The 25,999-nt window shown below is 39.0% G+C and overlaps 1 protein-coding gene across 7 annotated transcripts in view; it reads left to right on the top strand.

Moving 5' to 3' along the window:
* Positions 1-25,999, top strand: part of ralgapa2 (Ral GTPase activating protein catalytic subunit alpha 2) — a 273,154-nt gene that overhangs the window by 68,322 nt on the left and 178,833 nt on the right. For all 7 annotated transcript variants that reach the window (XM_072913656.1, XM_072913661.1, XM_072913662.1 and 4 more), the window contains exons 4-15: positions 3,748-3,805; positions 5,948-5,991; positions 8,628-8,808; positions 8,917-9,032; positions 9,703-9,841; positions 13,593-13,798; positions 13,919-14,164; positions 15,945-16,127; positions 17,304-17,438; positions 17,542-17,690; positions 17,779-17,890; positions 22,361-22,598. In XM_072913656.1, the coding sequence (XP_072769757.1) occupies positions 3,748-3,805; positions 5,948-5,991; positions 8,628-8,808; positions 8,917-9,032; positions 9,703-9,841; positions 13,593-13,798; positions 13,919-14,164; positions 15,945-16,127; positions 17,304-17,438; positions 17,542-17,690; positions 17,779-17,890; positions 22,361-22,598 (1,807 nt within the window). The remainder of the gene's footprint in view (positions 1-3,747; positions 3,806-5,947; positions 5,992-8,627; positions 8,809-8,916; positions 9,033-9,702; positions 9,842-13,592; positions 13,799-13,918; positions 14,165-15,944; positions 16,128-17,303; positions 17,439-17,541; positions 17,691-17,778; positions 17,891-22,360; positions 22,599-25,999) is intronic.

The following is a 25,999-nucleotide window of genomic DNA, read 5'->3' as shown; positions in this document are numbered from 1 at the left end:
CCAAATAAGTGTTTGATGAGCATTCCTCAACTTTATCAGTATTTATTGCCACGTTTCCCAATTTTTCTTTTTCACGTTGTTTGTTGCTGGCATCAAATTCTGAAGTTAATGATTATTTGCAACAACAAAAAAATGTTTGAGTTTGAACATCAAATATGTTGTCTTTGTAGCATATTCAACTGAATATGGGTTGAAAATGTTTTGCAAATCATTGTATTCTGTTTATATTTAAATCTAACACAATTTCCCAACTCATATGGAAACGGGGTTTGTGTGTGTATATATATATATATATATATATATATATATATATATATATATATATATATATATATATATATATGTTGTGTTGGATGGATCATTTTTTCATTTTATGAAATCATATTTAACATGTTTGAGTTGGTTGTCTATCAAAGAAATAATCAAAACTTTGAAATATCAGTAAATTCCAACATTGTTTTGCTCTACGCAATGAATCTAATTGTTTGCAAGGGTCAGAAATATAGTAGGAAGTGTATTTGTACTCAAATTATAGTTAAAATAAAGTGAATAAATATCAGGTTACATTATCCATATCTCTACAGTAGGTTTGTATGTTTTTGTTGTTGTCTACAATTGTGGCAACATTGTCCATCCATCCATCTTCTTCCGCTTATCCGAGGTCGGGTCGCGGGGGCAGCAGCTTAAGCAGGGAAGCCCAGACTTCCCTCTCCCCAGCCACTTCGTCCAGCTCCTCCCGGGGGATCCCGAGGCGTTCCCAGGCCAGCCGGGCGAGATAGTCTTCCCAGCGTGTCCTGGGTCTTCCCCGTGGCCTCCTACCGGTCGGACGTGCCCGAAACACCTTCCTAGGGAGGCGTTCGGGTGGCATCCTGACCAGATGCCCGAACCACCTCATCTGGCTCCTCTCGATGTGGAGGAGCAGCGGCTTTACTTTGAGCTCCCCCCGAATGACAGAGCTTCTCACCCTATCTCTAAGGGAGAGCCCCGCCACTCGGCGGAGGAAACTCATTTCGGCCGCTTGTACCCGTGATCTTGTCCTTTTGGTCATGACCCAAAGCTCATGACCATAGGTGAGGATGGGAACGTAGATCGACCGGTAAATCGAGAGCTTTGCCTTCCGGCTCAGCTCCTTCTTCACCACAACGGATCGATACAGCGTCCGCATTACTGAAGACGCCGCACCGATCCGCATGTCGATCTCACGATCCACTCTTCCCCCACTCGTGAACAAGACTCCGAGGTACTTGAACTCCTCCACTTGGGGCAAGATCTCCTCCCCAACCCGGAGATGGCACTCCACCCTTTTCCGGGAGAGAACCATGGACTCGGACTTGGAGGTGCTGATTCCCATCCCAGTCGCTTCACACTCGGCTGCGAACCGATCCAGTGAGAGCTGAAGATCTTGGCCGGAGGAAGCCATCAGGACCACATCATCTGCAAATAGCAGAGACCTAATCCTGCAGCCACCAAACCAGATCCCCTCAACGCCCTGACTGCGCCTAGAAATTCTGTCCATAAAGGTTATGAACAGAATCGGTGACAAAGGGCAGCCTTGGCGGAGTCCAACCCTCACTGGAAACGTGTCCGACTTACTGCCGATGCGGACCAAGCTCTGACACTGATTATACAGGGAGCGAACTGCCACAATAAGACAGTCCGTTACCCCATACTCTCTGAGCACTCCCCACAGGACTTCCCGGGGTACACGGTCGAATGCCTTCTCCAAGTCCACAAAGCACATGTAGACTGGTTGGGCAAACTCCCATGCACCCTCAAGGACCCTGCCGAGGGTATAGAGCTGGTCCACAGTTCCACGACCAGGACGAAAACCACACTGTTCCCCCTGAATCCGAGGTTCGACTATCCGGCGTAGCCTCCTCTCCAGTACACCTGAATAGACCTTACCGGGAAGGCTGAGGAGTGTGATCCCACGATAGTTGGAACATACCCTCCGGTTCCCCTTCTTAAAGAGAGGAACTACCACCCCGGTCTGCCAATCCAGAGGTACCGCCCCCGATGTCCACGCGATGTTGCAGAGTCTTGTCAACCAAGACAGCCCCACAACATCCAGAGCCTTAAGGAACTCCGGGCGGATCTCATCCACCCCCGGGGCCTTTCCACCGAGGAGCTTTTTAACTACCTCGGCAACCTCAGCCCCAGAAATAGGAGAGCCCACCACAGATTCCCCAGGTCCTGCTTCCTCATAGGAAGACGTGCTGGTAGGATTGAGGAGGTCTTCGAAGTATTCCCTCCACCGATCCACAACATCCGCAGTCGAGGTCAGCAGAGCACCATCCCCACCATACACGGTGTTGACACTGCACTGCTTCCCCTTCCTGAGGCGGCGGATTGTGGCAACATTGTGAACTGTTAAAATAATGTATTCCCCAAAATCTTGTGTAACTATATTTACATTCAGTAAATATTGGTTATCGTTAACAGTTATTGGTTGTAAAGGTCTAGATATTATCGGTTATCTGTACTATCTGTTCAAATTTCCAATATTGTGCATCCTTACTCAGAAGTGTAAGAAGGAAACCAGGTATACCATTGGAAGTTGGAACAGCACAGTTATCATAATCAGCACATTTTAAATGTTGCATTAAAAAAGAGATTTTATTATTAAAGTATTAACATTAATTAACATACACAAAAGTACCAAAAATTGGTACAATTGAGTACCGATATTGATTCCCAGTTACCTGGATTTGGGACTGAAATGTGAAAGGTACCCATGCCTATATTTTACACCTTACAATATAACTGTATATACAGTAATCTATATGCAATAAATAGTCACATTTGGTACCTTTTCCATAGGTTGATTGGCAACACTAAAATTGGCCCTAGTGTGTGAATGTGAGTGTGAATGTTGTCTGTCTATCTGTGTTGGCCCTGCGATGAGGTAGCGACTTGTCCAGGGTGTACGCCGCCTTCCGCCCGATTGTAGCTGAGATAGGCTCCAGCGCCCCCCGCGACCCCGAAGGGAATAAGCGGTAGAAAATGGATGGATGAGATGGTACCTTTTCCATTGCACAATGACAATAAGATTTACCCTACCTCTCTAATATAATCGCAAATCATGTTGACAGACCTACTGCGTTTGATTTTGTTGTTTAACAATATCGAGCTTGTATTATTATATATCAATATTTTTTTGTTTCTTCACCAAAATACATAATTTAAAGCTATTTTAACACATATAATGTTCTTTCTTTTTCTCGCTAATAGTGGCTGAAAGTTTTTCATGCCTGACTTGACATCTGTATTAGAGTCATGAAGTCTTTCTGGGTCACTGATTTGGATTTGATGAGTAGTGAGCCACTGCCACATCAGTGGCTCACATCGCAATGACCATTATCGAACCGTGTGCATAAGCACGCTCACCTCCTCCATCACCCAGCCCTTGTTTTTCCATCTCTCAAGAAAAGCCCTTTAACCTGCTGCTGCATTCAAGAATGATGATAGGCTGCTGAAAGGTTAGGACACTCTAATTGAGTTGTAAAGCGGTTGGGGGTGAGGTGATGACATTTCTCTTGTCATTTTCTGCATCACGTGAACAACAGCAAGGGAAAAGGCACGGACACTGTGGTCCATGCATGTTTTCCCCTTTGGCTAAACACAACAGTTGTGGCTCATTGGCAATAAATTACATATATCTTTACTTGATTGCTGAAAACTGTGATCTTTCATATTGAGTGTCCATTTGAAATAACTTAAACTCACTTTTTTTTATGTTTTCCGCAGAAAATTCTGCAACTTCTGCCGGAGAAAATCTACAACCGGTGGCAGTTTCACAGTATAGGTATGTATTGTAAACCTTTTTCACAAATAAGATGTCAGTATTTTCTCTCCATCTAATAGTTATACTGTATTTGCATATACCATCTTTTTTCATCCCTATGCTTGCATGACATTTAGAGATGTCTTCACTTTCCACAACAAAGAGAACACAATTAGTCTTAGAATGGAATATAAATGAGAAATGCTAATTAGCAAGTCATTTGAAATGCAAATAAGTAATCTAGTTATGCTGGCATGATTTCACTCCCACGTTGAATGGAAAGTCCTTGCAAGATGAGATAACCCCAATTACAACAGTTGTTTGTCAGCCATCAGCGGCTTAACAGTCGTGGCTCTTGATCGCTGTTGCAGATTGGCCCTCCAACCGTCTTTCTATGAAAGTAGAATTGTCTCACATCAACTTATATACATCAATATGATAGTAATACATATGCATAAATTAATAAATATACAAATACAAATGTGATATATAAATAAATAAATAATTTGCATAGATAAACACGTATTTGTAAATATATTTTTGAGATTTGAAAATATATACAAATAAAATTTATAAATATAAAAATGTGACATAAAAATAAGTCCAGAATTTGTATAAATAAACGTGTATTTGTAAATACATTTTTGAGATTTGAATATAAATATGCTTGATTTTGTATTTGTATTTGTATTGAATTTTCATATGTGGATCGCTTTTTTGCTTTTGTGTCGATGAGGCATTCCTCCCACAAACCAGATGCACAAATTAATGTGACCTACAAACTCCCCTGAACAACCAGCTGAGGGCACTGCAGTCAAAGCGGTCTGGGTCACAGAGCATTATATGCATAATATATAATATGCATATAAATGCCCGGAGTTCTCTGCACAAAAACAATCCACGTCTTTACAGAGAGAATGCAGAGCGGGCCAGAGCTAGCTAACGTTAGCGTTGTATTAGCTAATGCTAATTTATCCAGTTAATCTGAGAGACCGTGCTAGCTGCTTATTTTATTGTATCGATGCCGTTTAATGACCTTGTCCCGATGTAGATACTGATCTCTTATCAGGCTGCAGTGCCCTCTGCTGGTTGTTCAGGGGAGTGTGTAGGTCACATTTAATTTTGCATCTTGTTTGTGGGAGGAATGTCTCAATGACACAAAAGCAAAAAAGCGATCCACATATGCAAATTAAATACAAATACAAATTCAAGCATATTTATATTCAAATCTCAAAAATATATTTACAAATACACGTTTATTTATACAAATTCTTGATTTATTCGTATGTCACATTTTTATATTTATAAATTTTATTTGTATATATTTTCAAATCTCAAAAATATATCTACAAATACGCGTTTATTTATAAAAATTATTTATTTGTATATCACATTTGTGTTTGTATATTTATTAATATATGCATATGTATTAATATCATATTGATATATATAAGTTGATGTGAGACAATTCTACTTCCATATCTTTCGTGCTTCAGTTTTTAAATACATTATTTGATGCACCTGAAACATTTTATGAAACATCACATCAGAGATATTTCTCGTTCTAAAGTTTAAAAGAAAAAATATTTATACTGCAGGAGAATTTAATTAGTCACATCCATACCAGTTAGTGATGCAGTGCAGTGGTTCACTCAAGTGGCTTTCATGCAGCAAGCAGGTTCAGTTCTCAGTAAATTCCATCTTCCCGTGACGATAATAAAACACTAATCAATCTTGACAATATCTTTAAAAAAAAAACAGTGTTCCTGAACCTGAATCTAATTTGAGTCCAAATTTCTTGACAGCCTGTCGTTTCCTTTTAAGACGTGCCAGTGTGTATTCAAGCGTGTCCATACTCCTCACCTCAGATACACTCCACCTAAGACATTTAGCAATCAGACAGCTACCTCATTTGATTACAGCAGATTCTTCTATGAATGCATGTCACTGCCGACTTATGTTTAATTTCATCAGAAAATGTGACATCCTGCTCCCCTGTCCCGCTATTCTGTCAAGACCACCTAATAAGGTCAATTTGCCTCCTTGGAGACCAAGCCATTCTCTGCCCTCTTTGTAGTGTGTGTTGTATATGTGAGCATCAGCATTGTATGGAGGAGTGCACATGTTTTAACTACAACTATTTCTTGATTTTTGTTTTTTTAGGTTCAATTCTGAAAAAGCTTCTACACACTGGAAATTCATTCAAGGTAACTAATGCTGTTTTCTTTGAAATCTTTTTTTTTTTAAGAAATACAGTGGAACCTTGATTTACGAACGTACCCAGAATCCCCGACTATAAGCCGCTACTTTTTTGCTACACATTGAACCCTGCGACCTGTAAGACGGAGCAGTTAATTTATGGATTTTCCTTCACTGGCGGCCATAATAAAATATATATATATTTTTTTTTTAAACAAGCAAAAACACTGAGTGTGTTTTATTGTTTGTGCCATGGCGTCATCTTGTGGGTGAGTTTGCTGACTTCAGGTGATACATCCATCCATCCATTTTCTACCGCTTATTCCCTTTTGGGGTCGCGGGAGGCGCTGGAGCCTATCTCAGCTACAATACAGTGTTCTTCCATTTACCAACTTTTATTTTTCAACCGGAGTCCCGTTCAGTCTTCTAGCCATGTATAGTGTTCCTACGCTTATGGATTCTTCATTCATCACTACAAGCAATGTTTGTAAGTTTTACAATATAACTCAAACTGTTTATTTTTAACTAAAAAGTCCTATGTGTGATGTCTGTAGGAGTGTTTTCGTGTATATTTGTATGTGCTATTCTAACGCTAGCGTTGTTAGCACAAATTAATATCCTGTGTTAGTAATATTTACTCACAATGGGATTATTTTTGTTTTGTTTAAATTTTACAAATTATTCAGTAAATTCACCAAGATGTCACAGTGCAGTTATTTGTTTGTATAGCTGTTTAGAGAGCTGGCTTCAGCAGCTAATGTTAATTGGCTCTTGAACATAGTTTTTTAATAGAAAGTTTGTATAGTGAAGCGAATTTCTCCATAAGAAATAATGTAAATATGAATAATGGGTTCCAGCCTTGACAAAAGCCCATATTTTAACTAAAGTTTATACACTTATATTAAGAGCCAGTGTATCAAACAGACATAACAAGGAGGTAATGGATCACCTATTTAATAACAAAGCAGAGACAACAACAACTAGCAGAACTGTCCCTAAGCCTCTTCCTATGCACCCGCCACACGCACACAATTTGTCACTAGCCCTGAGGTGCACTCACGGTTTAAAATCACACAACTCCTTAACTTTAACAGCCAGGTCGCTACAATGATGTTCCACCGAAGATAGTAGGAGATGGCTTGGGGAAGCAGTTACAACAAAGCTGTCGATACTTCCTCAATGTTTCCAACCACACATCGCTTGTCTATTGCTTTATTTGGACTCATATTGAGCTAGTAAAACTATAAAAAGGCTAAAACCACTTTGAAAGCATGGAAATTAACAATTAGCACAGTAGCCAGCTACAGCACTGCTCTGCTGACTGCTTAGCTAACGGAGATCGATAAGCCCGCCCACGATGGCTGCTCTGAAGGCACACAATTGGTGGGTGAAACGTAGTTACACAGAGTCAAGGTTCGTACAACAAAGCATATTTGAATTTGGTCTCTGGTTAATTAATCCAAAACTTTGTATAATGAGTGGTTTTATAAATCGAGGTTCCGCCATACAGTGCATCTGGAAATTATTCACAGTGCTTCAGTTTTTCCATATTTTGTTATGTTACAGCCTTATGCCAAAATTTTATAGATTCATTTTTTTCCTCAAAGTTCTACACACAATGCCCCGTAATAACAATGTGAATTTTTTTTGTTTGTTTGTTTTTTTTATTGATTTTTGAAAGTGTATTAAAAATATATAAAACTAAGAAGTTACATGTACATAAATGTTAACAGGCTTTGCCATGCAGCTCAAAAGTGAAATTGGGTGCATCCTGTTTCTACTGATCATCTTTGACATGTTCCTACAGCCTAATTGGAGTCGATATGTGGTAAATTCAGTTGATTAGACATCAGCTGTAAAGCACACACCTGTCTTATTTATAAGGTCCCACACTTGACAGTGCATGGCAGAGCACAAACCAAGCATGAGGTCGAAGGAATTGTCTGTAGACCTCCGAAACAGGATTGTCTTGAGGCACCAATTTGGGGAATGGTACAGAAAAATATCTGCTGCCTTGAAGGTCCCAATGAGCACAGTGGCCTCCATTATGAGTAAATGGAAGAAGTTTGGAACCACCAGGACTCTTCCTAGAGCTGTCTGGCCGTTTAAACTGAGCGATCGGTGGAGAAAGGCCCTAGTGAGGGAGGTGACCATGCTGTAGCTCTATCAGAGCTACAGCATTTCCGTGTGGAGAGAAGAGAACCTTCCAGAAGGACTACCATCTATGCAGCAATCCACCAATCAGATCTGTACGGTAGAGTGGCCAGACGGAAGCCATTCCTTAGTAAAAAGTTTATGGCAGCCCGCCTGGAGTTTGCTAAATCCACCTGAAAGACTCAGACCATGAGAAATAAAAATGATCTGGTCTGATGAGACAAAAACCTTTTGCACATTGTCCTTAAGGTGTATTGTTCGTAGAATTTTGAGGACAAAAAGGAAGGTATTTCATTTTGGAAAAAGGGTGTAACATAAAATGTGGCAAAAGTGAAGCGCTGTACAGGAATACTTTCAAGATGCCCTGTATGTGGTAAAACTGTTATATGCACTATCTTTGACTGTACTTGCTTTGGGTCTTTTTTTGCATAAAATGATACACATCCATAATGATCACTTTTAAAATCCCACCATTCCCTTTCTCATTTAGATCCGATGTGAAGGGATTCGTCTCTTCTTGCTGTGGCTGCAGGCCCTGAGAGACAACTGTGCTGAGGAGCAGTTTCTTATATTTGCCTGTCTGGTACCAGGTTTTCCAGCAGTGCCCTCATCCAGAGGGCCTTGCACCCTTGACACCATCATATACAACCCCTTCTCTAACCCCCCTGATGGTGAGCTGAGAAGACACACAGGTTCTGACATAATGCTTTGTGTGCGGTTATTGCGTTATTGCAGTAAAATGTACCACTTAGTATTGACTCTTTGTATCATGTGAGCAGCCAAGGTGGTGCCAGAAGAGATCACCCCCCTTGTTCCTGCTGGGGTCGGCGAAAGGGTTGCAGATGACCAGACTTGTTACATTCTTGAAACCCTGCTCAAGTTTATGGTGATCCAGGTAATTGCTGTGAGGAAAGACCACATGAATGTTTTTGGGTACATGTTAAATGCCCTATCATGGAAAACCAACTTTTTTTACCTATTGGTACCTGGAATTTTGTTCAAGTGTGGCGTCAGCAGATTATCCATAAATGTTAGAAATGTATCCAAACGTCATTGCACGAGTCAGCCTATTTTCATTTATGTAAAACTGGCTGTTTTACCATCATCATGTCCACGATGAAACCCAATGAAGAAAATGCTTTGTTAGTTTGTGTCAACCAGCACAAGTCACTACACAAACTTTCAGCCTCATCTGAAGTAAAAATGTGCCTTAATTTGAACTTTTATGATTCGTGGCAATGTGCCTTCAACTGTGAAGAAGTCGCCTCGAATGTGTGCCAAGAAAAGTCTTGCTTTACCTACAAACTTTCACAAAAAGATGGAGCATTTCTTCAAGTTCTTCTATGTTACACAAATTATACATTGGGAATAAAAGCAAACATAATGCTCGTTAAATGTATACAGTTTGTTTATATCATTTGTGTCAAGACTCACGCCGTGTTGCTTTTGTAGGCTTTTTTGTTATCTTTAATATAAAGTGCAGCAAACAAACAGTAATTGACTGAGGATCCATCTCCACTTGCTGTAGCCTAACCTTGTCAGTCTTTGTTTTGTCTACCTTTCAGGCATCCAGTTTAGAGTGGAGGAACAGAGAGAACCAAGAAACGGGCTTCCGATTTCTCTTCAGCCTGTTCAAGAAGTACTACCTTCCACATCTCTTCCCCTCCTTCACTAAACTCACTAATCTCTACAAGCCTTTATTAGGTAAGGAGTGTGCAAGTACATGCAGGGAATATTTTTGTTTTATATATCAATGCTTGTTGAATATTATTAATCAAGTGTTTTGGGCTGCTCCATTTCCCTCCTACAGCCCAGAACAATCCACATTTGGTTATTTACTACTCTAAATAGATCTAAATGTGATTGTGAATGCACATCGCTTTCTTACTTCACATAAACATACGTCTCCAATCTCCATTCACACATTTACTTACAGTACTCGTTGTTTTTGGAACAACTCTTGACACATTTTCAGTAAATATCAGTATGCACCACAGATGTTGAAAACAAAAACAAATAATGATCAACGGAAACTATTATTAGGGCCCTATGATGATTTTAATCTACATTCAAACCACTTTCTTGTGGTCTAGATAATATGTATTGGATATGCTTTGGTGTAAATTTTGCTCCACAGTCACATTTATAATCTGTTTTGAGTCTGTCATTAGGTACACATGAACACTCATAGATCGATACCAATATGCATTAAAAAGCTGCTGTTAGCAGCATTTACCGTATTTTCCGGACTATAAGGCACACTTAAAATCCTTTTTTTTTCTCAAAACTCGACAGTGCGCCTTATAACCTAATATAAAAATGTAAAACCTAATGTAAAAAATATGTTTGGTTGAGCTTATCCACCTCGAAGCTATTTAATTTGGTACATGGTGTAATGATAAGTGTGACCAGTATACGGCAGTCAAACATAAGAGATAAGTGTAGGCTGCACTATAATGGCAATATGACTCAAGTAAACAACACCAACATGTTATATGTTTCATTGAAAATGTAGTACATTACACACAGCGCTCAAAAATCTATCAAAATGTTTTAGTACGACTTTGGTAAGCTATGAAGCCACACCGCTTGATGCGCTTCAACATACGAGTATTATTATGGTGTGTGTATAAGGTAAGACATATTCTCTGGCGTTTTGTTTTGCAATATTATACAAAAGCATATTTTCTTACCTTCTGGTACCTGCTGATCTGTATTTGGGATCTGCATAAATCCTGAAAAATTGTGCGCATCTGCGCTGACGCCGTAGTCGATAAGCTTCTTCTTTTTCTCTATCTTCTTGTTATGGGACATTCATCCTCCGCTATTGCCATTTTTAATATAAAGTAGCGTAAAGTTCTTACTTATATCTGTCAGTAAACTCGCCAAGAAAGCGCTAAAACATACCGGTGTAGTGAGTTAACATTATTCACCCAAGGAACTTAAGTTATTAGAGAGTTCCGGTCGGACGGTTTTTCACGGGACACATTTCCGGCCTTGTTGTTGTTTCCGGATGAGGAGATGCTGCTCCGTTATTGATTTAAGTAAAGTCTGAACGTCATTAAAACAGTTAGCTCCATCTTTTGACACTTCTTCCACTCCCGTCCTTGCACGCTACACCGGTACAACAAAGATGACGAGGAGAAGACGCTGCCCACAAAACGGCGCATCCGGAAGCGGATTGAAGATTATCTGTAAAACAATTTATGCAACATTTTGACCAAAGAACCACCATTACATGTTGTGTAGACCAGAAGGAAGTGTTTTCAATTTAGGAAAAAATTATAATGATATAATAAATGATAAATGGGTTATACTTGTATAGCGCTTTTCTACCTTCAAGGTACTCAAAGCGCTTTGACAGTATTACCACATTCACCCATTCACACACACATTCACACACTGATGGCGGGAGCTGCCATGCAGGGCGCTAACCAGCAGCCATCAGGAGCAAGGGGTGAAGTGTCTTGCCCAAGGACACAACGGACGTGACTAGGATGGTAGAAGGTGGGGATTGAACCCCAGTAACCAGCAACACTCCGATTGCTGGCACAGCCACTCTACCAACTTCGCCACGCCGTCCCCTTTAATGCGCCCTATAATCTGGTGTGCCTTATATATGAACAAAGATCAAAAATAGACCATTCATCGGCAGTGGTCCGGAAAATACGGTATGTCACTGCATGTTGCACATCAGTGTTATTATGAGCATGCCACAATTATATGAAAAAAATACTTTCTTGCCTGTTTTGTGTTTCCTAATTAGAGGGGGAGGAGCTAAAAAATATGATCAAGTGTCTCCTTTAATATTTGTTCACTCAACTGTGTCGTAAATGTATTTTTAGTATTATTTCAAAAAAAATTTACATTTTAAATTTGCACATTTGCTAATCAAATAAAGGGCAAAAAGCTAATATGAGGCTGCCGTGGACCATCCCTCTCTGCTTAAGTGCGAAAGCAAGAAATCCAACTTAGCACACTGTGCCCAGTGCTGACTGCACTTGCCCATATACAATGTGGAAACCTATGATGAGGCTGCCGCCAGCCTTTCCTCTCTGATTTGTGCGCAAGTGAGTTTACAATCTTAGTGTTTAGGACACGCATCCATTTCTGCCAGCATGTTGCCAAAAAAATGTTTATTTTGTAGATGCACTTACACCATGACTTTGTACAGCCTGTGTAATGTATTTATTGTAAGTGTGGCATCAGTAGTCTTTCTAATCGGGCAGTAAAATGCAGAGAATTCATCCAACTGCGTGTAGTTTCTCTTCCTTACTGTGAAGAAGTGGGGGCATACATGAGTTAGTATAAGTGCTTGACTTTACCTACTTTTCTGTAACAAAGCACAGCTCCAGCATGTGGGAACTTTTTATTTAGTTACTTATTAACTTTATTATTCCATCCATCCATTTTCTACCGCTTGTCCCTCTCTGGGGCGCGGGGGTGGCTGAAGCCTATCACAGATGTATTTGGGCGGAAAGCGGGGTTCACCTTGGACATGTCCCCACCTCATGGCAGGGCCAGCACAGATAGACAACATTCACGTAATATTTAAACTACCATTTCTTTCAACTTGCTTGTTACACAAATCTGTAAAATTAAAAAGAGGGACAAGCGGTAGGAAACGGATGGATGGAAACATTTTTTACAAAATGTGTATGTTTTCCTTTTTTTAAAGAGAGACCTATTATTCAAAACCAACTTTCCTTACCTGTTGGTACCTGTTTTTATGTAATTGGGATCTGCATAAATCCCCAAATTTTGAGATCAAACAATGAAGACAGGGCAGAGATATTTATAAAACTATTTTTCACCTTCCTCCATACTTCTCCAAACGAGCTGTTTCAAATTTGCCCCATTTGTAAAGTTTTTCTCATTGGTGACGTCAGCTGATACCTCCATATATAATATAATATAATATATATAAGATTTATCGAAGAGCTTTGCGCAATTCCACCATTGTAGTCTGACGTTGTAGTCAAAAATCATTTTTTTCTCTATCCTCTTTTTCTGGGTCAGACTGGCTGGCCCATGCATCCTCTGCTGTAGCGTATAGTTCTAACTTATATCCGTCAGTGGACTCGATACAAACTGCAACATATGGCTGATGGGGAGAAGATGCAGTTGAAGTGGAGACACATAAGACCACCCACAATCTGTCGCATCCTGAAGAGACAGTTGGAAAGCGGCTTGATGATAGTCTGTAAAACATTATCTATGCAACATTTGACCAGAGAACCACAATTACATGTTATGTAGACCACAAGAAAGTGTTAAATATAGAAAAAAAATCATAATATGACCCCTTTAAGTACCTGTTCAGGCCCTGTTTAAGCACCGGTATGGGATGATATTTAAACAATACCCAACCTTACTTACCAGTAGATACGAACAACTTTTTTATTTTTCCGTCCTTAAATCTCCAACTATATTTTGTTTTTGCTCCCCCAATCAGACCTTCCACACCATAGACCAAAACCCCTGTATGTACCAGTGACAAGGAACAATGAGAGCACCTTCTGCACCAGGGACCAGTACCTGGCACCTCGTGTGGCCTTCATCACTTGGCTAGTCACCTTCTTTTTGAAGAAGTATGTCAGTAGTGCTGTGCCAGCTCAAAGCACCAAGAACGGCACCGAAGTCCTTCCCAAACTCATCCAGGTGGGCATTGTGAATGATGTGGTGTGTTCTACATTATTGAGAGAATGAATATAATCAGGGGTAACTTTCAAGCGTGAGCGGGATTCAGATGTTGTACAAGATGGTGTATCTTGTGTCCAGACTGTCACTGCAGGCAGTAGCAGCCAGGAGAAGGAAAAGGAGAAGATTTTAGACAGCGATACGAATGGACCCACGGGGGAGACTGAGAAGAGCCATTCCAACAGCAGCACGCTGTCAGACCGACGGGCCAGTGATTCCAGTTTATGTAGCATCGAGGAGGAGCACCGCTATGTCTATGACATGGTGCATGCCATCCTACTATCAACCAGGGACAATGTGAATTTTGTAAACGAGGTCTTCCACCAGGTAGGTTCATGGGATTCTGATTAAAAAGCATTACTTAATCTTATACTAAGAAATAGATGTTTGCATTGTACAAAACCCAAAACCAGTGAAATTGGCATGTTGTGTAAATCGTAAATAAAAACAGAATACAATGATTTACAAATCCCTTTCAACCTATATTCAATTGAATAGACTGCAAAGACAAGATACTTAACGTTTGAACTGGAAAACTTTGTTATTTTCTCATTTGGGATTTGATGCCTGCAACATGTTTCAAAAAAGCTGGTACAAGACTGAGAAAGTTGGGGAATGCTCATCAAACACTTATTTGGAACATCCCACAGGTGAACAGGTTAATTGGGAACAGGTGGGTGCCATGATTGGGTATAAAAGCAGCTTCCATGAAATGCTCAGTCATTTACAAACAAGGATGGGGCGAGGGTCACCACTTTGTGAACAAATGTGTAAGCAAATGTTAGAACAGTTTAAGAACATTTCTCTATGAGCTATTGCAAGGAATTTAGGGATTTCGCCATCTACGGTCGGTAATATCATCAAAAGGTTCAGAGAATATGGAGAAATCACTGCACGTAAGCGGCAAGGCTGAAAACCAACATTGAATGCCCGTGACCTACGATACCTCAAGCGGTACTGCATGAAAAACCGACATCAGTGTGTAAAGGATATCACCACATGAACTCATGAACACTTCAGAAAACCACTGTCGGTAACTGCAGTTTGTCGCTACATCTGTAAGTGCAAGTTAAAACTCTACTATGCAAAGCGAGCCATTTATCAACAACACCCAGAAACGCTGCCGGCTTCGCTGGGCCCGAGCTCATCTAAGATGGACTGATGCAAAGTGGAAAAGTGTTCTGTGGCCTGACGAGTCCACATTTCAAATTGTTTTTGGAAACTGGACGTCGTGTCCTCCGGACCAAACAGGAAGACAACCATCCAGACTGTTTTAGCCGCAAAGTTAAAAAGCCAGCATCTGTGATGGTATGGGGGTGCATTAGTGCCCAAGGCATGGGTAACTTACACATCTGTGAAGGCACCATTATTGCTGAAAGGTACATACAGGTTTTGGAGCAACATATGTTGCCATCCAAGCAACGTCTTTATCATGGACGCCCCTGGTTATTTCAGCAAGATAATGCCAAGCCACATTCTGCGCGTGTTACAACAGCGTGGCTTCGTAGTAAAAAAGTGCGGGTTCTAGACTGGCCTTCGTGTAGTCCAGACTTGTGTCCCATTGAAAATGTGTGGCGTATTATGAAGCGTAAAATACTACAACGGAGACCCCGTACTGTTGAACAACTTAAGCTGTACATCAAGCAAGGAAAGAATTTAACTTGAAAAGCTTCAAAATTTGGTCTACTCAGTTCCCAAACGAGTGTTGTTAAAAGGAAAGGCCATGTAACACAGTGGTAAAAATGGCCCTGTACCAACTTTTTTGCAATGTGTTGCTGCCATTAAATTCTAAGTTAATGATTATTAGTAAAAAAAAAAATTAAAAAAAAAAGTTTCTCAGTTCGAACATTAAATATATTGTCTTTGCAGTATATTCAATTGAGTATAAGTTGAAAAGGATTTGCAAATCATTGTATTCTGTGTTTATTTACAATTTACACAACTGCCAACTTCACTGGTTTTGGGTTTTGTAATTGAATCATGGTGAGCATCCTGGATTACGCGGACACTACTGCCCTCTGTTGGGGGTTTGTTGCAAGGATCCCACCTTGTAAAACATTTTGTTTCTGGTCATGAAATGTAACAATTGCGTTCATCCATCTTTAAGGCTTTCTTGTTACCGTCGTGTGAGGCATCGGCAACCAGGAAGGTGATCAAAGTGTACCGAACGTGGATACTGCAGGAAAAGCCCAGCTTTATGACAGAGCCTGAGAAAATTATGGAGGAGGATGAAGTGGATGATGGCACTGAACAGATAATTAGTGCAGAAAATAACAACATGGAAGCACAGGTACTGAAATACATAGATTCCCTTGTTTTGATAATCAAACACAATGTTTCATTGATGCAATTGATTTTTTTTTTAAGAAGAAGTAGTTTTATCAAATTTAACTTTATACAGACATAATACCAGTGGAGAGACCCTATTTTGTAATTTCTTATGAGTTACAATTTTTTTGGTTGCATTTACTTTACCTGTACTTTTTACAATGTATTTTGTTAAATTGTGCCGCTATTATATTGGCATATTAACATAACTTGCTGAAAATAAAATGTTGTAGTTAACGTGTACTTTTTAAGTACATGATGTATGCACGTGATTCTAACTTAAGTTTATCAGAAGAATAGAAGATAATGAACGTACATTAATTAGTATGACATGCAAATTTTAATATGGCTATGTTTGCTAAGCCTTCGTCCTGTGGTCAAAATAACGTGAAGTAAAGATTTTGTTTTTTATTTATTTTATTTAGAAAAATCACACAATGTTAATCAATTTATTTAAAGAAAATAGAGCAACCCCATATGCAACCCAATTTCAGCTTTACAATACTTACGATATAAATTTATAATGGAATTGCAAAGACATAGAAATATATATATATTTTTTTTTATTAAAAAAGGAACACTTAAAAAATAATAGCAAAAGTATGGATAATATTATAATAGTCATTAAAAACATTAAACGACAACAAACAAAATGGATCACAATAACCGAATAATATGAATCATTATTGCAATTATTATCACTTATCATTTTCTTTGCCATCACAGCCATTAAGATGTTTAAAAAAACACCAGCTGTTATTACACCCATTTGTGGGTATATGAATAATATGGGATAAAATCAAAAAGATGTTCCAAATTGTGCTGAGGGCCCACTGTTGCCTAAGGAGGATTCAAACAGTGTGCTCCTTAATAAAAACAATTGTTATACCATATATATGTGCTTTTAAAATAGCAAAAATATGACACGCAGGTGTACTGCAGCATTACATGATACATTATAATAGAGACATTATTATTCCTGCAGATTTCATTTATTATAAGCCCCTTCTATCCATCCATTTTCTACCACTTTAAGCCATTGTTTAATAGTAGTGTTGTGGGAAAAAACTATGAAATTGAAGCTTAAGTCTCCTAATTGATTTTGTCTGAGAGGTTGACTGGCCTTGTCGTTGAGCAGACACTGGAGAGTCATGGCCACAAGCGGTCGTCGAGCTGGGGGAGGACCTACTCTTTCAGCAGTGCCATCAGTCGAGGCTTCTTCACTGAGGAGCAAAACAGGGACATCAAGGCAGGCTTCCAGCCCACACTACAGGTGTCTCTCTTTTATTTAGAGGGATGTTTTACATTATGACAGCAGCAATAGTCATACTAATTGACTGTACTCATGCTTTCACGTCCCCTATCTGTATGTGTAGGTATTCCTGACCAACTCTTCCAATGTGTTCCTGCTGGAGCCGTGCCAGGATGTACCTAAGCTTCTGGAAAATCAAGTTGAGGTGTGCAAGTGTGTGCTGAGCATCTACCGACACATGATCATGGAGCACACAATGGACTCACAGACATGGTCAGGGCTCTTTTTTGTCCCCCTGTCTCTTATTAGACGTTACTGTCTCTCACTCCAATATTTATTATTTTTAATTGTCTACATACAGGGAGCAGCTGTTGCAGGTGCTACTGAGAATCACTGAAGCTGTGATGAAGAGACCTTTAGAAAACCAAAGGAAAGACAGCTTTGCTGAAAGTTTGGCATCTATACTTTTTCGGGTATGTCTGCACTTTTAACACTTATGTTTTTAAAGTAATTTGAAAGAGACCTACCGGTATTTAGGTTTAATCTTTTCTGACCTATGAATGTTATTAGAAAGCTGGATACTCGTGTGAAACAATGCTAAAGCTTCAAATCTTAAGGTTCATGCATTTCGGCGTGATTTTTCACGCAGTTTTGTATGCCTCTGCGTGGTTTTGCAGTCTGGGTCAGTGTTGGTAATGTTGGCGTTAGAGTATGACAGTGTTACTAATGGCGGTATTTTTTTTCAGTAACGAGTAATCTAATTTGTTACTGTTACCATCTTTGCAATGTTGTTGCCATTACTGAGAGTGTAAAGTAGCTCATTACTACAGCTATGTTGAATGAAGCTCAAGGTGTCAGGTTTTCGGCCTCATATCAGCTGCATGCAGAGAGAAGCTGTGGGGATGATGACGGGATGATTGCAAATACGCTAATAATTGGCTGGCTGGGCGGAACATGCCCTGCTCACGCTGTCTCACTGCATGCTCTGACTGACCCATGATCGCTCTGCTCCGGCTGCTGGAGCCAGGGAAATTGAAACGAAGCGTTCTCAAACTGCAAGTACCGGTATTACCTTTCGCTCATTGAAATTAAAGACAAGAATGTTAATATAACATGGTAAATGGGTTTTACTTGTAGAGCGCTTTTCTACCGTCAAGGTACTCAAAGCGCTTTGACCCTATTTCCACATTCACCCATTCACACACACACACAGGGTGAGTGACCGCCGTAAACACAATATAATTTATATTCTGGCCAGTAAAAAATGTTGCGACACAAACTTAGTAATTGTGAAAAATATAAACCATTTTAACACAAATGTGTTCTGTTAAACCACTAATGGTAACACAAGCTGACCAATGGTGTACTTTTTCTATTTTCTGCTTTGAAAAATGTATCTGTGAGCAAGTAGCAAACAGCCCCTTTAATATAGACATCTTTGGCGATAAAGATGTTATCGAATGTAATGGCGTATAAAATAACGATATGAAAAATACCGTCACAGTTACTTTGCTGAGTAATTAATTATTGTTAAAATGAGGTAACTGAGTTACTAACTAAATTTGTAACTGTAGCAAAATACTTTTTTGTTCACACTGACCAACACTGGTCTGGGTAAGTCATTATGTCACCGCAAGGTATATGTTCCTTTTTGGACATTGAATCAAGCTCTCAACCAGAGGGGAAAGAGCTAACTTAATGCTTCTTCCTTCAGGCATGAGAAAACCTAAAGAAAGGTCAAATAAAGTATAATTTTCATTTAATTGTGGCATGCGCATAATAACACCGACATGTGACATGCAGTGACATTAATGCTGTAAAAGTAGCTTTTTTTATGCAGAGTCCGAATTGATCGGCGAGTGTCCAGGTGTACCTAACGTTGTCACCGGTTTAATCTATATAATGTTCATGAACTTTATTTTCGACAAAGTCTCAGAAAAAAAAAATTGCAGTGAAGTGAATTATATTTATGTAGCGCTTTTTCTCTAGTGACTCAAAGCAGTTTACATAGTGAAACCCATTGTCTACATCTTAAAGCTACATATAAACCTGTGAGGGTGGCACTGGTAAAGTGTCTTTCCCAAGGACACAACGACTGTGATTAGAATGGTGGAAACGGGAATTGAGCCCTCAAGTTGCTGGCACGTTCGCTCTACCAACCAAGCCACGATGCCCCGATGACTTCGATATACAGTCGTGGTCAAAAGTTTACATACACATGGACAAAGATAAGACCTTCTGGTGGAAAGTTCTGTGGTCAGATTAAACATAAATTGAGCTGTTTGGCCACAATACCCAGCAATATGTTTGGAGGAGAACAGGTGAGGCCTTTAATCCCAGGAACATCATGCCTACCGGTAGTATTATGCTCTGGGCCTGTTTTGCTGCCAATGGAACCATTGCTTTACAGATATTAAATGGGACAATGAAAAAGAAGGATTACCTCCAAATTCTTCAGGACAACCTAAAATCATCAGCGTGGAGGTTGGGTCTTGGGCACAGTTGGGTGTTCCAACAGGACAATGACCCCAAACACACGTCAAAAGTGGTAAATGAATGGCTAAATCAGGCTAGAATTAAGGTTTTAGAATGGCCTTACCAAAGTCCTGACTTAAATGTGTTGACAATGCTGAGGAAACAAGTCCATGTCAGAAAACCAACAAATTTAGCTGAACTGCACCAATTTTGTCAAGAAGAGTGGTCAAAAATTCAACCAGAAGTTTGTTGATGGCTACCAAAAGCGCTTTATTGCATTGAAACTTGCCAAAGGACATGTAACCAAATATTAACATTGCTGTATGTATATTTCTGACCCAGTAGATTTGGTCACATTTTCATAATAAATTCATAAAAGAAATAAACTTCATGAATGTTTTTTGTGACCAACATCTGCTCCAATCACTCTATCACAAAAATATAAGAGTTGTAAAAATTATTGGAAACTCAAGACAGCCATTACATTATGTCCTTCACAAGTGTATGTAAACTTTTGACCACGACTGTATGTTTAAACAGTGTACATTTTCAAAAGATAAATTATGATACTTTTGGAGAAGTTGTGGGTCAAGGCTGGACGTTTGATCAAATTTTGATTTCCATAATGGCTTCTAACGGTCATGAAAAGATAATAATCGAGAAAAAAAAAAAAGATTAATGGGCCTTGCAACGTAGACGCAAATTCCGGAGCTTGTGAAATGAGTGAAAAAAAGACCATGTCTACTAGAAGTTTGAGACCTCGCCATGGTTGCTACTTTTTATGTAACACAGCGCTAGTATGCCTTATCAATAATCAATAACCACTAAACTCAACAACTAAAATAAGGCCATATGATTTGCGCGCTCACATTGCCGCGGACAGAGTCACATAATTGGCCAATTAAACGGAATCTGCTGTTAAATGCAGAATATCCGGGAAACTGACATAAATGTGAGTTAAAGTTAAAGTACCAATGATTGTCAAACACACACTAGGTGTGGCGAAATTATTCTCTGCATTTGACCCATCACCCTTGATCACCCGCTGGGAGGAGAGGGGAGCAGTGGGCAGCAGCGGTGGCCGCGCCCGGGAATCATTTTTGGTGATTTAATCCCCAATTCCAACCCTTAATGCTGAGTGCCAAGCAGGTAGGTAATGGGTCCCACTTTTATAGTCTTTGGTATGACTCGACCGGGGTTTGAACTCACAACTTACCGATCTCAGGGCGGATACTCTAAATGCTGTCATTATAAGGCAAAGGTAAATTTTTGGGGGGAAATAATGTGTCAGGGACCGCTCATTCATCCCTGAAACACTAAGCTGCCCCGTGTTGAACTAATCAATGTTGAGACTGCCACTTTAAAACATCAACTAAACTACTAAACTAAAGCTAGCAAGAACAAACTATACACCCACAACACATATCATCTGCTTGTGTTGTTGTGAACAACATCATCGATGTAACATCAATGTACAAACAGCCATCACAAATTGAGAGGCTAGGTTTTTTTTTTTTTTTTTAATAGCTTCTAGTCGCCTATACTTGAATGGTCTTAACAGCACATCACACTTCCCCCCTTCACAATAGTAGCGTGGTGCACCACATCCGATCTGACTGCACTAACAAAATAAAGGTTTCAAAAAAGTACTTTACACAAGTTTAACATAATTAAAGCACTCTTTGATACATTTACACAATTATTATGCGTTGACATAAAATACTGGTCAAAAATGTCTATTCGACACAAAAAGCACACACTCTCTGGTGGTAAAATAAGTATAGAAAAATGTAATTAAAAACAAAACAGAAAAAACTGAATTGTATTGTTTTTCATATTGCTATTGTTATTTAAATTGATTATTATTATTATTATAATCTTTTTTCTTGTCATGGTTTATTTGTTACTAATTGTATCAGGGGTTTTTTAAACCATATTTGAAGTTGAGTTTTGGTGGTACAGTAAATACTCATGTTTTCAAATTAATGACTAATCCTGATATTTGTAATTAAAGTATCAATCAAAAATAATTGTGATGGATATTTTTTGCCATAATCGTCCAGCCCTAGTATGGGGCGGTGTTTCATTTGCAATCTGGGAACGCCTCCAGAATCTAACCTCTTGCATATGGACTCAAAAAATGGGTTATAAAAGGGACTGTGAAGCAAAAGTTATACCAAAGCATATCCAATACTTATTAGCTGGACAACAAGGAAATGTTTTAAATGTAGATTAAAATGACCATAGGTCCCCTTTAAAGGAATAGTAAGTGTGCCTAAAATGATTAGGCAACAAAGCTTACTTATCTAAGGACTTGGCTCGGGGACCAAAGGTTCAGGGTTAAAATCTCACTGGGAATAGAAAAAAGAAACTAGTTGCTGGAGAGATGCTTGTCCTGGCTACTGTTGATGTGCCCTTAAGCAATGTTAGATGTGTACCATTCATGTTTGGTCTTGTTTTGCATTCAGACTATCATTGTGGCGTGGGTGCGAGCCAACCTCTGCGTATACATCTCACGGGAGCTGTGGGATGAGCTGCTAACTGTGTTGTCATCTCTAACGTACTGGGAGGAGTTGGTGACAGAGTGGGCCAGCATCATGGATTCTCTTACAGCTGTGCTGGCCCGCTCCGTTTATGGCCTGGACATGGCCAACCTGCCGCTGGACAAACTCAGTGAACAGAAGGAGAAGAAGCAGCGAGCACGTGGTGAGGAAGCTATCTTATAAAAAACGTTGAGCATTTTGAAAAAGTGCTTATAATTAATAAGCACTATGTATAATATGTATAATTTCTAGCAATGCACGATCCTTTTTTTCCCCACCCGATACCTATAGCTTCCTTCTTTTCAAGCCCGATATACTGATAAGTTATTTATATTTATATTTGTTTTACATTTAGAATTAACTGGAGTTTGTGCACACCAATAGGTAAAAAAACAACCCTCAAACAAAGGTGGATTGCAAAAACTGTAACTGTAGATTCGTCCTGATACCATCTTCAACGAATGTAAAGGGCTTATCGTCCACCATCATCATTTCCATGATGAAATTTTGGGTTGTCTCTGGCAAACTTTCTTGCACTTCTCAAATGCCACAGCAATAAAAACAAGAAAAGTTTCTTTGCAGCTGGCTTTGGGGCATTTTGTTTGTCAGCATGTGTCTTCATAGGCTTTAAAAACATCATTATGACTAAACTGGCAATTCAAATTGCTGATAAGCTGTGATGTTTTTTCTCTCCTTGTGTAATGTTTGCATTTGGTGTAAATAACATGCAAAAAGTCATCTTTATAAAACAGTGAAAAATATCCCACACAATCGACTCCATGTTTTTCTACAATGAGATAGGGGGACAGGTTTACAGTATGGCAAGTACTGAAAAAAAGGGAACGCCTGCTTGACTCACCCTGATCCAAACAGCACAGTACAAGTAATACTGCTTCATGTTTTGTTTTGTTTTTTATGTACGTATATTATCAAAGCTATTTTTTAATATGATTCGATTTATCGGCATAACATCATTATTCCTCATATTGGACCAATAATAATTGGTCCGAAATGTATTGTGCACCCTTAATAATTTCTTATTGTAACCGACTCGAAATGAAAGTTCATAGATTTTATGATGCACTTGAAATGCAAGCTGTTTCTGTTTGGAGTTAATTGTATATACATTTGTTTGCATAAAATAGCATTTTATGTAAAAGTTTTTTCCAGTCTGAAAAAATTAAGCTGAGTTGTGCAAACACTTTGGCTTAAGAACCACTTTTGGTTTTTAATGACAAAGTAATTGGAAATGTGCTTATTTGCATGAAATTTAACATGTACCACATATAATGTACCTTTCCTTATTAATCATTTTTAAAAAGGGCAGGCACTGAAACAGACCAAAGCAGTTAGAATGTTGTTTCCACCTTTTTCACTTTCAAATTAATACCGGTTAGTGTATCATTTATATTTGACAAACTTGCCCTTGAGTAGATTTTAAGGCAAAAGCTTTGCTGTTCACCCATTTTTTGCACATAGCAATGGCTTCCTAACAAATAAGGCACACATCCTTTCATCAAACTTCTGATATACCTTTAATGTCCAAAACATGGCACTCGCAGCCATTTTTTGCTGATTTTGTGAGTGGTGCAATTCAATAGGACAAAACAAGAGAATGAATAAGTGACTCAGCATTAGAAAAGGCCATCTGTATTTGCAGTATGCCTTGTCGAATTAAATAAAAATTGCTGCTGGGGGTGAAACCAATGGTGTCTGGGTTTGTGAGGAGACTATAACATAACTACAAAACGGAACAAAAGTAGGCTACCTGTGCTGCCTGGTCAGAATGAATCGCGCACCATCAAGTTTGGTGTGCGCGCGCAGCAGTGTGATGTTACAGCTTAGCATAGCAGCGGAGAAAATTTAACAAAAGCCCACAGCAAAGCCAAATTACATGCATAAGATGGGTAAGTGCAAGTACAACTATTTGTGGCATCAGAATTATCAATTTAATAATGCATGCTTGAAGCCTGTGGATTGAAACGTATAAAGTGTTTAGGACTCGGTTGTGGAGCCATCGAGGAGGGAAGCGTTTGTAAACATTGCGGTGAAAGTGAATAGAATGATAAAAAATTCAAAATTCTGGGATAAGTCCATCACGTCACAAACACTTGCACAACTATACAAGGATCAACTTAACCCCCCAAATTAGTGTTATGTGGATAAAGTGGCGCCAATTGTCGAAGGGCATACTTCTCTTATATTATTTTTATTATTTATTCCAATAAATTCAGGTCAGCTTCTCATCACTAATATTTTCTCCAAGTTAATACAGCAACTGACAATAAAAGCTATAAAGGTTGTCTGTTTAGTGTTTACACTAAGTTTGTGGTTAGGTGAGCAAAGCAAGGACGATTTGCAAATGTCATCTTGGTATGGTATACTCTTTACTGTCATTGCACAAGTACAACGGAATTTCATTTTCACCATAAACCCATTCAAGATTAGACAAACATTGTAGCGGAAACAAACAGGAATGGTCATGCTTAAATAAAAACTTGTCCTTATTTATTAGCAATAGGTTTTCCAAAAAAGAGGTAAAAATTTATTCATACATACCAGATATGGGCTGAGCAAATTTGAATGTTACTCACAATATTCACAACCAAGTTCTGTTTGAGACTTGCAAGGCATAATCGCCTTCTTTCCTTTTAGACAATCGCTCTGTCTGCACTCTGTTTTTCACAACTTTGTGAAGATACAGTAGTAGTACTGTAGATGTTTTTATCTGTTTGCTCAATTCTGTCAGCTGCAAAAACACTGCAAAAGTTAACCATTTAGCTATAGCAGAAATGCTAACAGTCCCTTTTACAGACAATATATTGGTTCTCTACCATTACTGACATTCTGGTTGTTGTTGTTACGTGAAAACACTTGATATGTAGCACACTGCACCTTTTGCAAGAAAACAGTTCTACGTCACATCTACTTTATGACTGGGATGTTTTCTTTTTTGTTGATTAGTTTATAACAGAGAGTCTTCTGGTGTATTTAGTTAGTTTAACCATTTTATTTTTCCAATTTGGAAGAGCAGTGAATTAATTCATATACTTAGAACTCATTCTGGCCCTCTGTCCGTATGGATATGAAATGGTCTTAAATTATATTCATTATGGTCTTAAAAAAAGTCTAAAAAGTCTTTAATTTGACTCGTTGAAACCTGCAGAGACCTTGTATTATGCTAAACCAATTTTTCTTACCTATCATTACCTGTTTTTTGTGTATTTGGGATGTGTATAAGTCCCGAAAATTTGAAATCTAACCATGGAGACATGGCGGCAATATTTATAAAACAATCTTGTCTTCCTTCATACTTCTTCCAGACTTGTTTCCCATATGTGACGTCAGCGGATGTCAATAATAAATGTTGTCAATAGGTTATTTCTTCTTTCTCTGTCCTCTTGTTGCAAGCTAGACTGGCTCGTACATACATACTTTATTTATCCCACAATGGGGAAATGACAGATACAAAAATGCAGATACAAAAAGTACACAAAAATAAGGTTAAAACACATGAATACGACATGCATCCTCTGCTGTTGCAATTTCTAATACAAAGTAGCC

This window comes from Nerophis lumbriciformis, linkage group LG08, assembly GCF_033978685.3.
Source record: "Nerophis lumbriciformis linkage group LG08, RoL_Nlum_v2.1, whole genome shotgun sequence".
In the NCBI taxonomy this organism is placed as follows: domain Eukaryota; kingdom Metazoa; phylum Chordata; class Actinopteri; order Syngnathiformes; family Syngnathidae; genus Nerophis; species Nerophis lumbriciformis.
The sequence above is the reverse complement of the archived record's forward strand: the minus strand, read 5'-3'. Positions and strand labels throughout refer to the sequence as shown.